Below are 13,307 nucleotides of genomic sequence, written 5' to 3'. Positions count from 1 at the left end.
TTTATCTGTCTCATTTGATATTAGAATCACGGGGCATTCGTGGCTCAGTGGCAGGTCTCTCGTCCGCCATGTGGAAGGCCCGTATTTGATTCTCAGCCAGTGCACAAACCCCAGCTAATGGATGCAGTGCCAGCCCTAAGCCGGGATAAAATGGGAGGGTTGCAACAGAAAGGGAATACAGTGTAAAATCGCCAGCCGAGGCAACCTCTCAGCAGGAGCAGCTAAAACTAATTAACTGTGTTAAACTTTAGCAGATATGTTTTCTTGCTGAATGTGCATCCATGGTTAGCAGCTATTCTGCCCTCTTCCCAGTACTATGTACTGCCACTAAATATTTTAGTGGTAAGCAGTACCAGAACATAACAGCCTAAAAAAAAATTTTTTTTTAGAGGAAACTGACTTACAAATATAATTGGTACAATATGTAGTCAGTTATTTGAAGGCCATTTGGAATTACAAAAAGTGCCATAACTGAACAAGAAACTGGTTCCCATTACTAACTTTTTACAGATGTTACTTACCTGCAATGACCTTTGTTCTAACAGGTTGTGATGGCTCACTGGGTTCCCCAAAGCCGGCCTTGTTCTCAGCAGTTACTCTGAATTGATACTCTTCTCCTTCTGTGAGGCCTTGAACCTCAAAATGAATATCAGGTACAGTCTTCTTTGATGCTTTTGACCACCTTATGCCCTTTCTTTCCTTTTTCTCAATCATGTAACCTGTGATATCACTGCCTCCATCATCAGCTGGTCTCTTCCATGTAATTGTAGCAGTCTTGGCTCCAATATTTTCCACCTCTGGTCTTGATGGAGGGCCTGGAGGGCCTATAAGTAACAAAGTTTTAGTTTAGACTGATTTCACAGAGAGGAAATGTCTACAATTCATCGTTAGTTTATAGTGCTCCTTACCATAATTATCCACCATCTTCGCAGGCTCTGAATATGAAAAATCACCAGCTCCAGTATGGTTGACAGCTGATACACGGAATACATATTCATTTCCTTGGATTAGTTTATTTGCAACAAAATGACAGTCAATAACCTTTTCTGCGAGAATTGTCCACAGAAGACGGCTTGTTTCCCTCTTTTCTAAAATGTAATATTTAATTGCAGATCCACCATCTTCATTAGGTGGTGCCCAGGTCAACGTAACCTTTTCTGATGATATGCCACTTGTTTCAATTGGTGCTGGGGCCCCAGGAACATCCAACACTGTTACTTTGACATTTTCTTCTTTAACACCAAATGGATTGCTTGCTGTAATGGTATACTCCCCTGACTCCTTTCTGCTTGCATATTTAATAGACAGAGTAGAGGATGTGGGAGTGGTTTCAATCTGGCATATATCTGATGGCTTAAAGTATTTTCCTCCTTTTGACCAGACTGATCTTGGTGCAGGTTTCCCTAAAATGCTTGTTGCTGTAATGACTATTGTGTCTCCAGCTTTGACTGTAAGTCCTTCCTTTACCGTGGGGTCAATAATAATGGTTGGTGCCGCTGTGGGATAACAACAGAAATTATTTTAAGTTGGTACGTGACACAAATATGTGTTAATCATACATACTGAAGAATAAAAACATAGAAAACAGCATTACCATATTCATCTGTGCACACAAGGGTATCTGTTTGTTCAGATGGTGGACTTATTGCCCCAGCTGCATTCTTGGCTCTGATTCTGAATTCAAACTTGCAACCCTCCTGCAAGTTGGACACAGTATATGCACATTCCACAACATTTATAGGGTTGGCTTTCACCCAGACCTTGGCAGGAAGGTCACGTCTCTCAACTATGTAACCTGTAAGTCTATGTCCACCATCATACTGAGGTTCGGTCCATTGAAGGGTTACGGTACTTCTTGTGATGCTGATTACATCAGGTTTTCCAGGAGGATCTAAAATAAGCCATATACAAATGTAACAAAATACTATGAAACTGAATAGTGTAGACATTTTAATAAGTAGTAGGTCTTACTCACCAATTGGATCCAAGGCCACCATTGGTTCAGTTGGAGAACTTGGCTTACCAACCCCAGCCAAATTTATAGCCATCACTCTAAACTCGTATTCCAGGCCCTCAGTTAAACCTTTTACTTTAAAGTCTTTCATTTTTAAAGGTGCTGGGTTAGCTCTTTTCCATAACATGCTGTTTCTTTCTTTGAATTCCACATGATATCCTGAAAATACATATTTCTCATGTAATTATGGATTAGCAAATGAAGAAGTTTTTTAAAATGTTGAATATTTTTTAACTTTTTATGGATATTTTAATAAGATTAGAATGATTTTAGATTAGATTTTTTATTTTTTTTTGTTACCTGTAATTGGTGAACCGCCTGTTTTTCGTGGATCAGACCAAGCCAAAGTTGCAGATTCATGACGCATACTCAAGACTTGGGGTGGAGGTGGAGCATCAGGTACATCTGATATTAAAATATAAATGAAAAATTAAGTTTAATTGTATTATGCAATAGTGATTATGGAGAATAATGCTAAAGTGAACTTACTGAATGGATGCTTAGCAACCATAGGTTCAGATTTGAGACCTTCTCCAACTCCATATTTGTTTTCTGCAGAAACTCTAAAGATATATTGTGTTCCTTCATGGAGACCAGACACTCTATGACTGTTTGTTTCCACGGCTGAGGAGACAGTTACCCACATATTGGTAATGGAATCCCGTTTCTCTAAAATGTAGTTCGTAATTTCTGACCCTCCGTCATCTTTAGGAACGCCCCATTTTAAGGTAGCTCCATCGGCTGTTACTTCCTTAAACTTGATAGGTCCTGTACAAATTCCTGGTTTGCCAACAACTCTCACAAAGATAGAGGAGTCTTTTGATCCTGCACTATTACGAAGAGTGATGGTATATTTTCCAGCATCATTCCTCTGGCAGTCACGAATCAAGAGAGTTGTATTAACAGCAGTAGATTCTACACAAACTCTTCCAGTGTCAGTCAAGTTTTCATCTTCACCCTTCTTCCATGTGACTGTTGGAACAGGTTTACCATGGATGGGAATCTTAAGTCGAACAGTGCTTCCTTCTTTTGCAATGTAGCTCAAGTTTGGCAAATCTCGTAAATCACAGCTTGGATAAACTAAACAAAGAAACAGAAAAAGGGAAATTACATGTGGTAAATAAGTTAAAATTTAGGTCACATTAGATCTTCAATGTGTGTACACAGACAGACAGAATTTAAAAAATGACATTGTCTATTTGTTTGCACATGCACTTCCTGCCTGGTATGACATTCATCATTCCAAGAACTCAGTAAAAATATTTTCAGACTGGGGAGGTGGGGGGGTGGGGGCAGTATCTTATTTTCATTTAAAGCTATAGACATTTGAACAGTTTTTCAAGTAGGATTAAAACAGTGAGAATTTTTTTTTCACTTTAAAGCTCATGTTGCATTATAATAGGGCACCTTTAATATTTCTATTATATAATATCAATTCATTATGTAATCTCACCAATCAAATCCTTTGCCACAACAGAGAGCTCCTTCACTGGACCATCGCCCGCATCATTGGTTGCCCTTACTCTGTACTTATATTCTCTTCCTTCAACAAGATCTTTAGCACTATATTGCATGTTCTTGGATCTTAGAAGTTCCTTCCATTTGTCCTCACCATTCAGAACTTCAAGCACATATGCAATTATTCGACTACCACCATCACTAACAGGTTTCTTCCAAGAAAGAGTACATGAATCTCTGGTTACTAGCAAGGGCTTAAAGTCTATGACGGGTCCAGGTTGCTCTGAAAAAAAAAAAAGAAAAATAATGGGAAAAAGGTGTAATATAGTAAAAACAGTTAATTTAGCTATGTTAAAAGATACAGTCTTAAAAAAATTTTACTCACCAGAGGCTCTGACAGCATCTGCTGTTTCACCAGGCTCACCAGTACCATACTTATTTAAAGCCTTGACTCTAAAGTTGTAGGATCTACCAGGTTCCAGGCCCTCAATCCTAAAAGATGTTTTGTCACAGCTGGAAACTGTGGACCATGCTTTTCTCTCTGCATCACGTTTTTCTACTATGTAACCTGTAATTTCACTTCCACCATCAATTAGTGGTTCATCCCACATAATTGATGCACTGTCCTTTGTTGTCTCTTTCACCATCAGGTTTAGTGGTGGGCCGGGAGTATCTGTATGGTGCAAACATAATGTCAGTAAAGTATTTTTCTTTTAGTAGAACTAATTGCTAACCATTTTACTCGTAACCATGAACTTACCAATAACCTTAACAACAACTGTGTACATCTTCATGCCACTGACACTGTCAAGGTTAAGAATGTATTTTCCTGCATCATATCTATTAACTCTTTCAACAAAAACCATTGTGTCAGTGTCTGAGATTTTAATGACGATTCCTTGTCTGTCTTTTATGTTGGTGTTCATCTTAGCCCACGTAACTTTTGGTACAGGGCGGCCTTTTATTTTGGCATGAAGCTTCATTCGAGCACCAGCCTGAAGAACCAATGTATCCTTCAACACTGCATCAAGTTCAGCCTCAGGTGCAACTGAAATTAAGATAATTTTTAAAATACATTTTTATGTTATAATATGTGCCAGGTATATTCTGTGTATGTTGTTTTATATAATAATAATTGCATAAATATCTTTTGTAATTGAAAAACAAAAAGTAAAGTCTTAAATTCATACCAAATACATCCTTTGCAACATGCTTATCTGGGACTTCACATGGCTGACCGAAGCCAGCTTTGTTCACAGCACTGACACGTAGTTGATATTCTGATTTCTCCAAGAGTCCAGTGACAACATAGTGTGTATCCTGCAGGTTCTTTGGGACATTGCATCGGATCCAGTCTGTTGCATCTGTTCTTTTGCACTCAACTAGATATCCCAAAATTTCACTTCCACCATCATTTGTAGGTTTAGTCCACGATAAGCTTATAGTACTGTTACTTGTGTCTGTAACCTTAGGGGAAACTGGTGGTCCAGGAGGATCTGTCAATGACATTATTAAAAGTTACAATTGATAAATAAATGCATTTAGATGTGACATGATTAAAGTGTTTAAATGTAACTTACAAATAGGATCAACTGCAGTAGTAGCATTTGATGGTTCACTGGGTTTTCCCATACCAGCTTTGTTAACTGCAACAACTCTAAACTCATACTGAGCCCCTTCTGAAAGACCTACAACTTCATGTGATCTTTCGAGTAATGGTTTCCTATTTAGTTTGGTCCAGTTTATTTCTCTGGTGTCACGTTTTTCAACAATATATCCAAGAATAGGAGATTTTCCATCATCAGAAGGTTCTTTCCAGCTTACTGTCATTTTCTCTTTTGTGATATTTGTAATGATTGGTGGATTACATTGTCCAGGAACAGCTGTTGATAGTAAGCATAATAGTGTAATTTTTGTAACAGATAATACAGGTAAAACATTTTTTATGTATATATTATATTTGAATATATGAATGTAGATATCTTACTAAAAGGGTCCTTTGCAACAACAGGCTCTGATAGGATGGCATCCCCAGCTCCATAACGGTTTTCAGCACGTACACGGAACTGGTATTCATGATCCATAATCAGCCTTTCTACACAAAATTGAGTTGTATCACGAGTGATTTTGGCAGAAACCTGAGCCCAATTAGGCCGACTTGACTCACGCTTATCCACAATATAGTTTGTAATCGGTGAACCACCATCTGCAAGTGGGGCTGTCCAGCTTAGTTTTACATGATCAGAAAGTACCTCTTCTAACTTAATAGAGGCAGGTGGACCAGGAACGTCTGGAAAATGGAAAATAAATACGTCATATGAAATGGCCCTAGTTGTATAATATTTTCCAAAATATTATACAAAAAATGAATGGAATATATGGTCAATTTAATACATTACCCAAAACTGTAAGCTGTATGTCTGCTGTTTTAGAGCCACTTGCATTCTGAGCAAGAATGCTGTACACCCCTGTATGGCATTTTGTAACAGCAGGGAGGTGTAGACAAAATAGGTGTTTCTTTTGTGTCATTTTCATGTCTTTATCCATGATCAATACTTTTCCATCCTTGCTCCATGTAACCTTTGGCATCGGTTTGCCAAAAACTTCAGCTTCAAGGCAGATATCTGATCCAGCTTTCTTTGGTACCATCTTCTTCATCTGTATTGCCAGTTCTATTCTGGGTGGCACTGTGAACAAAAAAAATGTCTAAAGAATGGAACAATATTTAACTGCACTAAAAAGTAAAACTGACCATAAAAAACCCACCATTCTCTGCAGAAACCAGAATAGGGTCACTGATTTCAGATGGCCTGCTAATGTTAATGGCTGTTTTTGCAATAACCCTAAATTGATACTGGGAACCCTCATCCAATCCAGATACAGTGTACTCTTCCCGAGGTACATTCTGACTGCTTGTGTTGCATCGCACCCATTTGTCTCCAGGAATCTTTAAGGCTTCAACATAGTATCCAATGATCTTGCTCCCGCCATCATTTTTTGGTTTGGCCCAAACCAATGTTACTTTATTTTTGGCCACATCAAGCGCCTCTGGTTTTCCTGGAGCATCTGTAGTGGCATAGATTAATGCATATTTAGAATGATGTAACACAAATTACAAATATTAACAAATATTTTGCATGGACCTACCCACTGGTGTTCTTGCAGTAAAAAAGTCAGTCTTTGCACTTGGTTTGCCTTGTCCTGCACGGTTAATAGCAGAAACTCTAAAAGTGTATTCTAAACCTTCGATTAGACCAGCACAAGGATATTCAGTTGTTCGTACAACTGTATCATTAGCCTTAACCCATAAGAGACTGTTTCTCTCTTTTCGCTCAATGTAATATCCAGTAATTGGGCTTCCACCATCTGACTCTGGCTTATCCCAAGCCACAAACATGCAGTCCTTGTTTATTTTTGTAATGCGACAGTTCAAGGGCTCACCAGGAACACCTGAAAAAAAGCCCAGTAGGTATTAGGTCATACAGCATTTGTTTTTTACTAACAATAATGTAATTATGAACAATTTTCCTGCTTTTAACTTACCAAAGGGGAATTTAGCTACCATTCTTTCAGATGTAATTGGGTCAGAAATTCCAAAACGGTTTTCTGCACGAACACGAAACATATACTCCTTTCCAGGAATAAGTTTGCCAAGTCTGCAGCCAGTCTTGCCACAGCTGGAAAGAGCAGTGACCCAGTCACCTCTGCTTACATCACATTTCTCAACCACATAGTTAGTAATGTTGCTACCACCATCTTCAAGTGGCTTGTTCCAAGACAGTGAGCAGGCATCAGAGTCAATGTCACTTATTGCAAAAGGAGGCTCAGGTGGTCCAGGAATATCTGCGAAAAACATTATTTTGTATAAAGATATTTTGTTAGTTTACAAAACAGTTTAATAGTAGTTTTACTGTACCACTAAAATTTTTGTAACATACACACTTATACACAGTATGACATGCAGTAAAATGCTCATTTGACTGTCCATGACCTAAAATGGCATAGCGCTGTACATATAAGATAAAAATTATAAAAGGGCCAGTGTGTTGAGGTTGAAGAGTGTTTACCTAATAAACTGTAGGTTGAGTGATTTATTAATTGAAAAATACTAACCTTTAATGACAATTTTCATAACTTCTTCCACTTTTCCTCCGCTGTTCTCAGCAACAAGGCTATATTGACCACTATCTGTTCTTGAGACATCTTTGATTATGATCACACACATGTTCTGGGATTTGTGTACTGCAAGGCGGCTTGAGGAGACCACATTATCGTCTCCTCGTTTCCACTGACACACAGGTTCTGGTTTCCCAGATACAAGAGCCTCAACTCTCAGTCTTGCTCCTGCTTTTGCAGTGACGCACTCTGGCATGATAACCTTGGGTTCCACTAAATAAACAAACACACAAACAAATTAATAACTAAATAAAAATTATTTAAATAATTAAATAATAATTAATAAATATATAAAGTATTTTAAATTACCAATACATTTATGGGTCAGTTTTTATTTACATAAATGTTAAATGCAGTAACTTACACGTTTGTTCTTTAATCTCATATGCTTCTTTGGTTTCAGTGGGAAGACTAACTCCCATGGCATTCCGTGCAGCTACTCTGAAGCGGTATTTCCTTCCCTCTTTCAGTCCAACAACAGAGATACATAAATCTTTCACTGTGGTATATGGTGTCCATTCTTTCTTTTCCTCCTTTACTTCTTCCTTCTTCACAACTGGTGGTGGTGGGGGCACAGGTTCAGCACCAGGCTCCACTTCACTTTCACGCACCACTGGTTCCTTGGTTATTTTGGGTTCAGGAAGCTCAAGGTAGTCAATTATGTAGCCATCAATCTTAGCTCCACCATCCCTCATTGGTTTTACCCAGCCCACCTTAGCACTGTTTTTAGTAATCTCCAAAACATCAACTTTCTGAGGTGGGTCAGGTTTACCTAGGGACAACAAATAATTAAAAAACAATTCCAGAAGTCCTAACAGCTTTAAGAAACTTGAATATACATGATACTTACTAATAGGATCAGAAGCCAGATATGATCTCTGTGTGGCTTTTGGAACACCTGGACCAAATGCATTCACTGCAGTTACTCTGAAGTAATATTCCGTTCCTGGTACAAGATTACTGACTTTAAAGGTTGTTTTGCCAATGTCATTTTTAACTGTTGCCCATGTTTTGCGATCTATTTCACGCTTCTCCACAATATAATGAGTTACTTCACTGCCGCCATCATTTTCAGGTGGGGTCCATGAGAGGTCACAAGATACCATTGTAATGTCTGTGACCTCCAGACCAACAACTGGTCCAGGTGTGTCTACCAAATCATTTGAAAACAGTGAATTTGTCAGTGGAAATAATTTTTTTTAGAATAAGAAATTCTAGAGACAAAGCATCTGTTCTACTTACCAAGTACTTTGACATTGATAAATACAGCTTTTTCTCCTGCTGGGCTTGTTACAGTTAATGAGTATTTGCCAGAATCATCACGGGTGGTATCAGGTATGACAAGGAACGTCATTGTGTCAATGAGATCGACATGTCCCTTCTTGACAACATTATCAATTCCCATTCTTCTCCATAGCACCTTGGGAGGTGGGCGTCCCCTGACAGTTGCCACTATTCTTATTGGGCAGCCAGCTCTTACAGTAAGACCTTTCTTGAGCTCAGCATCCAAAGAAACTTCAGGGGCCTCTGTTTGAGGAAAGACCAAAAATAAACACATAAACATATAAAAAGTTAAGACCATAGTACTAGAGAAACCATTTTTTCCCCCCATTTATCAATTTTGTCATGTCCAATTTCCACCATCACTAGGGAGACTCCCACTTTAGCTATTTTCCTATTAACCACATGACACCAGCCAACCGCATCGTTTTAGCGCTCACAATCCATTGCTCTCAGATGCCCATGATTGGCTGTAGAGCCATGATTGTGGTGTGAGAGTGCTAAGTGTGTTGTAGAGCCGTGAATGACTGTAAGCTATAACAGGTAACAGGTCACTATGTGATTTGTTTTACTAACATTCCACCCCTCTAAGAGAGCTTGGCCAATTAGGTCTCTCTAGGCTACAGCATCACCCAGGATTTAAACCTGCGATCTCTGGATAATAGGGTTAGCACTTTACCCCTGCCATTCAGGGGCAGTACTAGAGAACTTCTGATAGTTGTTAGCAGTTTTTCTGAATAACTCACCAAAAATATCTCGGGGAGAAACAGCTCCCTCAAGATTGGTTGGTTGGCTCAAACCTATCTGGTTTTGTGCAGAAACACGGAATTCGTACTCAAGATTCTCATCCAGACTTGTGACTGTGAATTCTGTTCCAATCAGCTGGGCAGCAACATTGCACCTTTTCCATCCATCATCTCCCTTCTTGCCTGAACTCCTGACTCTGAGCTCAACTACATATCCAATGAGTGGGGCACCACCATCATGTGTAGGCTTTGTCCAACCAAGAGTGATTGATGTCTTTGAACTATCAGTCACTTTCAAGTTTCCAACAGGACCAGGAGGACCTGCAAAAGAACAACAGTTACTAAATTAAGAAAAAAATAAGTAGAGAGGTATATATTTGGGTAAATGTCAAGGTAAAATAAACATACCAAGAGGATCCCGTGCAGTAAATGTTCTAGATGGCTTGCTCGCATCACCAACTCCAATCTCATTTTCAGCCTTCACACGGAATTGGTAATCATGATTAGGCAACAATCCCGTTACAGTCAAACATGTATTACTAATGGGAGCTTTAGTAACCGGTGCCCATCTAATGCCATGTTCTTCTTTCTTTTCAAGAATATAACCAGTAATGGGTTTTCCACCATCATAATCAGGGGAGCACCATACAACTGTCATTTCATCTTTTGCAACTTTGGTCACCTCAGGAGCATCGGGTGCACCAGGTCTACTGAACTGGGTTCTTGCAATAATAGATTCTGTTTGTACAGCAGGTCCAGTTCCCATTTTGTTCTCTGCCCTTACTCTAAATATGTACTCGTTTCCTTCAATAAGACGAGTTACATTTGCAGAATTTTTTATAACAGCTGAAGAATGAATTGACCAGACACCTCTTTTTGTCTCACATTTCTCAATGATGTAGTTATAAATTTCACATCCACCATCATCCTCAGGCGCTTCCCAGTCCAACTTGCATCTATCAACTGAAATGCCTGACACCTTAAGATTTCTAATAGGTCCAGGTCTGTCTAGAACATTCACTTTAGCCCCAGCAGTACAGGTTCCAGCAGCATTTGTTGCAGTGACAGTATATTTTCCAGAATCTGTGCGTTTTGAATTGGTAAGCAGAAATTTAGAGAAGTTAACACCAGTGTCAACCTGTAGTCGAGGACTTCGATTTATATCTCGAGTGTCACCTTCTTTAGCCCATTTAACATCTGGTTGTGGTTTGCCCTTAATCTCTGCCTCAATTGGAATGGAATCTCCAGCTTTAACTACCAGAACACCTTCCAACTTGACATGTATCTCAGGAACTACAAGTTCTTCCTTTACAAGAACTTCAGCTGTAGTCACCCAATTGCTTTCTCCTCCTTCATTTTTTGTTTGTACTCTAAACTGATATATTTGGTTTTCTATGCACCTGTCTGCCATGAAATATGTCTCTTTAATAGCTCCTTTGTGGATTCTTTCCCATTCTACTGCTTCTTTTGGTTTCTTTTCCACGTGATAAGCAAGATTGCGGCTACCACCATCATATTCTGGCTTCTTCCATTTAAGGAAGACAAAGGTTTTTCCAATTTCAGCAATATGGAAATTTTCTGGCTCTCCAGGTTTCTCAACTGGGTCAACAGCAAGAACTGCTGTTTTTGTTTCCGTTGGTGGTCCAGCACCAATTTTGTTTTCTGCACTAACACGGAAGAAATATTCACAGTTCTCGACGAGTGGAGCCTTCACAAGACGTTTGGTGCAATCAGATGAAACAACTGTCCATCCTCTCTGACTAGGTTGGCGGCATTCAATTATGTAATTTGTAATTTCAGTGCCACCATTATCCTCTGGATTTTCCCAAGATACCATACAGGAGTCCTTGGACACATATGCAACCTTCAAGTTCTGGCAAGCTCCAGGGATGTCAAGTACATTAACAATGATTGAAGCATGTGCTTGGCCACTGCTATTTTTAGCCTGAATTGCATATTTTCCATAATCTCCTCTTACAGCATCCTGAATGACTAGTTCAACAAGAGGGAAGTTATTAATCATCTCTGTACGCTTGTCTCTGCCTAAGGCTCTTGCATCCTTATTCCATGTGATTTCAGGATCAGGTCTGCCTTTAACTCGGGCAACAAGGTTGATGATTTGTCCTGCCCGAACTGTTACAAGATCACGGCAAGCAACATCAACATTAATTTCTGGAGGTACAAGGATGTCTTTAGCAAGTACTGTCTCCGTTAGCTCTCGTGGCTCTCCATCCCCAACCTTGTTAGATGCTCTTATACGGAATCTATACTCTGTACCCTCCATAAGTCCTGGGACTCTGAATGCACAGGTCTTGATAAGGTCCTTACTGATTCTATCCCACTGTGCAGAGCCAGCTTTCTGGCATTCAACAACATAACCTAAAACAGGGCTACCACCATCTCTGTTCGGCTTGGTCCACACCAAATCTGCATAGGACTTGCTCCAGTCCTTCAGTTTTACATTACTTGGAGGTCCAGGTGGAGCAATTGGGCGGGTGGCTTTTATTTGGTCAGAAGGATAGGAAGGCTCACTTACACCAGCAACATTTTCAGCAAAAACTCTGAATTCATATATGTTGCCCTCAAAAAGCCCAGAGACTCTGTAGCGAATATCCAAGACTGGTGTTTTATTTACACGAATCCATTTACCAGTCAACTCCCTGCGCTCCACAATGTAGCCAGTAACTGGACTTCCACCATCAGTTTCTGGTGCCGTCCATGATAATGTCACAGCATTTTCTGTGATATCAGAACATATCGGTTGTCCTGGAGGGCCAGGTGGATTAAACATATGTTTGGCAATTGTTGGAGGACTTTCAAGCTCAGCACCAATGCCAATCTTGTTCTCAGCACGAATACGGACAATATATTCACGACCCTTTGCTAAACGTGGCACCTTAGCTTTGGTGCTGGTACTTCCAGAACTCACAACAGACCATCCCTCCCATGACTTCTTGACATCCTTCTTTTCAACAATGTAGCTCATCAATGGTGTGCCACCGTCATCCTTAGGTGGACGCCACTGGATAAACATGTGATCAGGAGTAACATCAAGGATGTTGACAGGTCCAACTGGAGGACCAGGAAGATCAAGTACTGTTACGTGAAGAGCAACTGACTTGCTTCCTGCTGGATTTGAAACTGTAAGTATATATTCTCCACTGTCTGTCCTTGCACAATCAGCAATTCTTAGAGTTGTTGAAGTTCCTTCAGTATCAATTTTGTATTTCCCTTCTGTTTTGAGCTCATTGCCATCACTTTGCCATTTGGGTGTTGGAATTGGTATTCCTTTCATGATTGCAGGAAGTACAATTGTGCTTCCAGCCTTTACAGTAAGACCCTCAATGAGCTTTACATCAACTTCAATAGATGGTGCCACTGTAAAAAAAAGAAGTATATTTATTTATATAATACAGCATGTACCATGTTGGGCAGATACCAGAACAATTGAGACTTGTGATTCTTAGTGGCAAACTACATAAACTAAAATATTTCATATTAGATATATCCAGTGTTGTGCATGGCAACACTAAAAGAGCACTTGTTATTGAATGGTGAACTAAATAATGTTAACATGAATGTCATTATCATGATTAACGTGAGTGGCAAAGACTTAGTTCATTCGATTCCTT

The 13,307-nt window shown here is 39.5% G+C and overlaps 1 protein-coding gene across 1 annotated transcript in view; it reads right to left on the bottom strand.

Annotated features, from left to right (window-relative positions):
- Window positions 1-13,307, bottom strand: part of ttn.1 (titin, tandem duplicate 1) — a 137,304-nt gene that overhangs the window by 44,315 nt on the left and 79,682 nt on the right. The window contains 23 exon segments of the mRNA XM_053496981.1: window positions 522-824; window positions 909-1,496; window positions 1,595-1,891; window positions 1,976-2,173; window positions 2,315-2,419; window positions 2,504-3,094; window positions 3,468-3,755; window positions 3,858-4,145; window positions 4,233-4,520; window positions 4,663-4,968; window positions 5,053-5,355; window positions 5,460-5,762; window positions 5,872-6,159; window positions 6,239-6,538; window positions 6,620-6,922; window positions 7,016-7,315; window positions 7,586-7,861; window positions 8,013-8,172; window positions 8,260-8,420; window positions 8,499-8,798; window positions 8,891-9,175; window positions 9,676-9,996; window positions 10,084-13,053. Coding sequence (XP_053352956.1) covers window positions 522-824; window positions 909-1,496; window positions 1,595-1,891; window positions 1,976-2,173; window positions 2,315-2,419; window positions 2,504-3,094; window positions 3,468-3,755; window positions 3,858-4,145; window positions 4,233-4,520; window positions 4,663-4,968; window positions 5,053-5,355; window positions 5,460-5,762; window positions 5,872-6,159; window positions 6,239-6,538; window positions 6,620-6,922; window positions 7,016-7,315; window positions 7,586-7,861; window positions 8,013-8,172; window positions 8,260-8,420; window positions 8,499-8,798; window positions 8,891-9,175; window positions 9,676-9,996; window positions 10,084-13,053 — 9,522 coding nt within the window.

The sequence above is a fragment of the Clarias gariepinus genome, chromosome 5, assembly GCF_024256425.1.
Source record: "Clarias gariepinus isolate MV-2021 ecotype Netherlands chromosome 5, CGAR_prim_01v2, whole genome shotgun sequence".
NCBI lineage: Eukaryota > Metazoa > Chordata > Actinopteri > Siluriformes > Clariidae > Clarias > Clarias gariepinus.
Note: the sequence above shows the minus strand (reverse complement) of the source record. Positions and strands in the feature narration are given on the sequence as shown.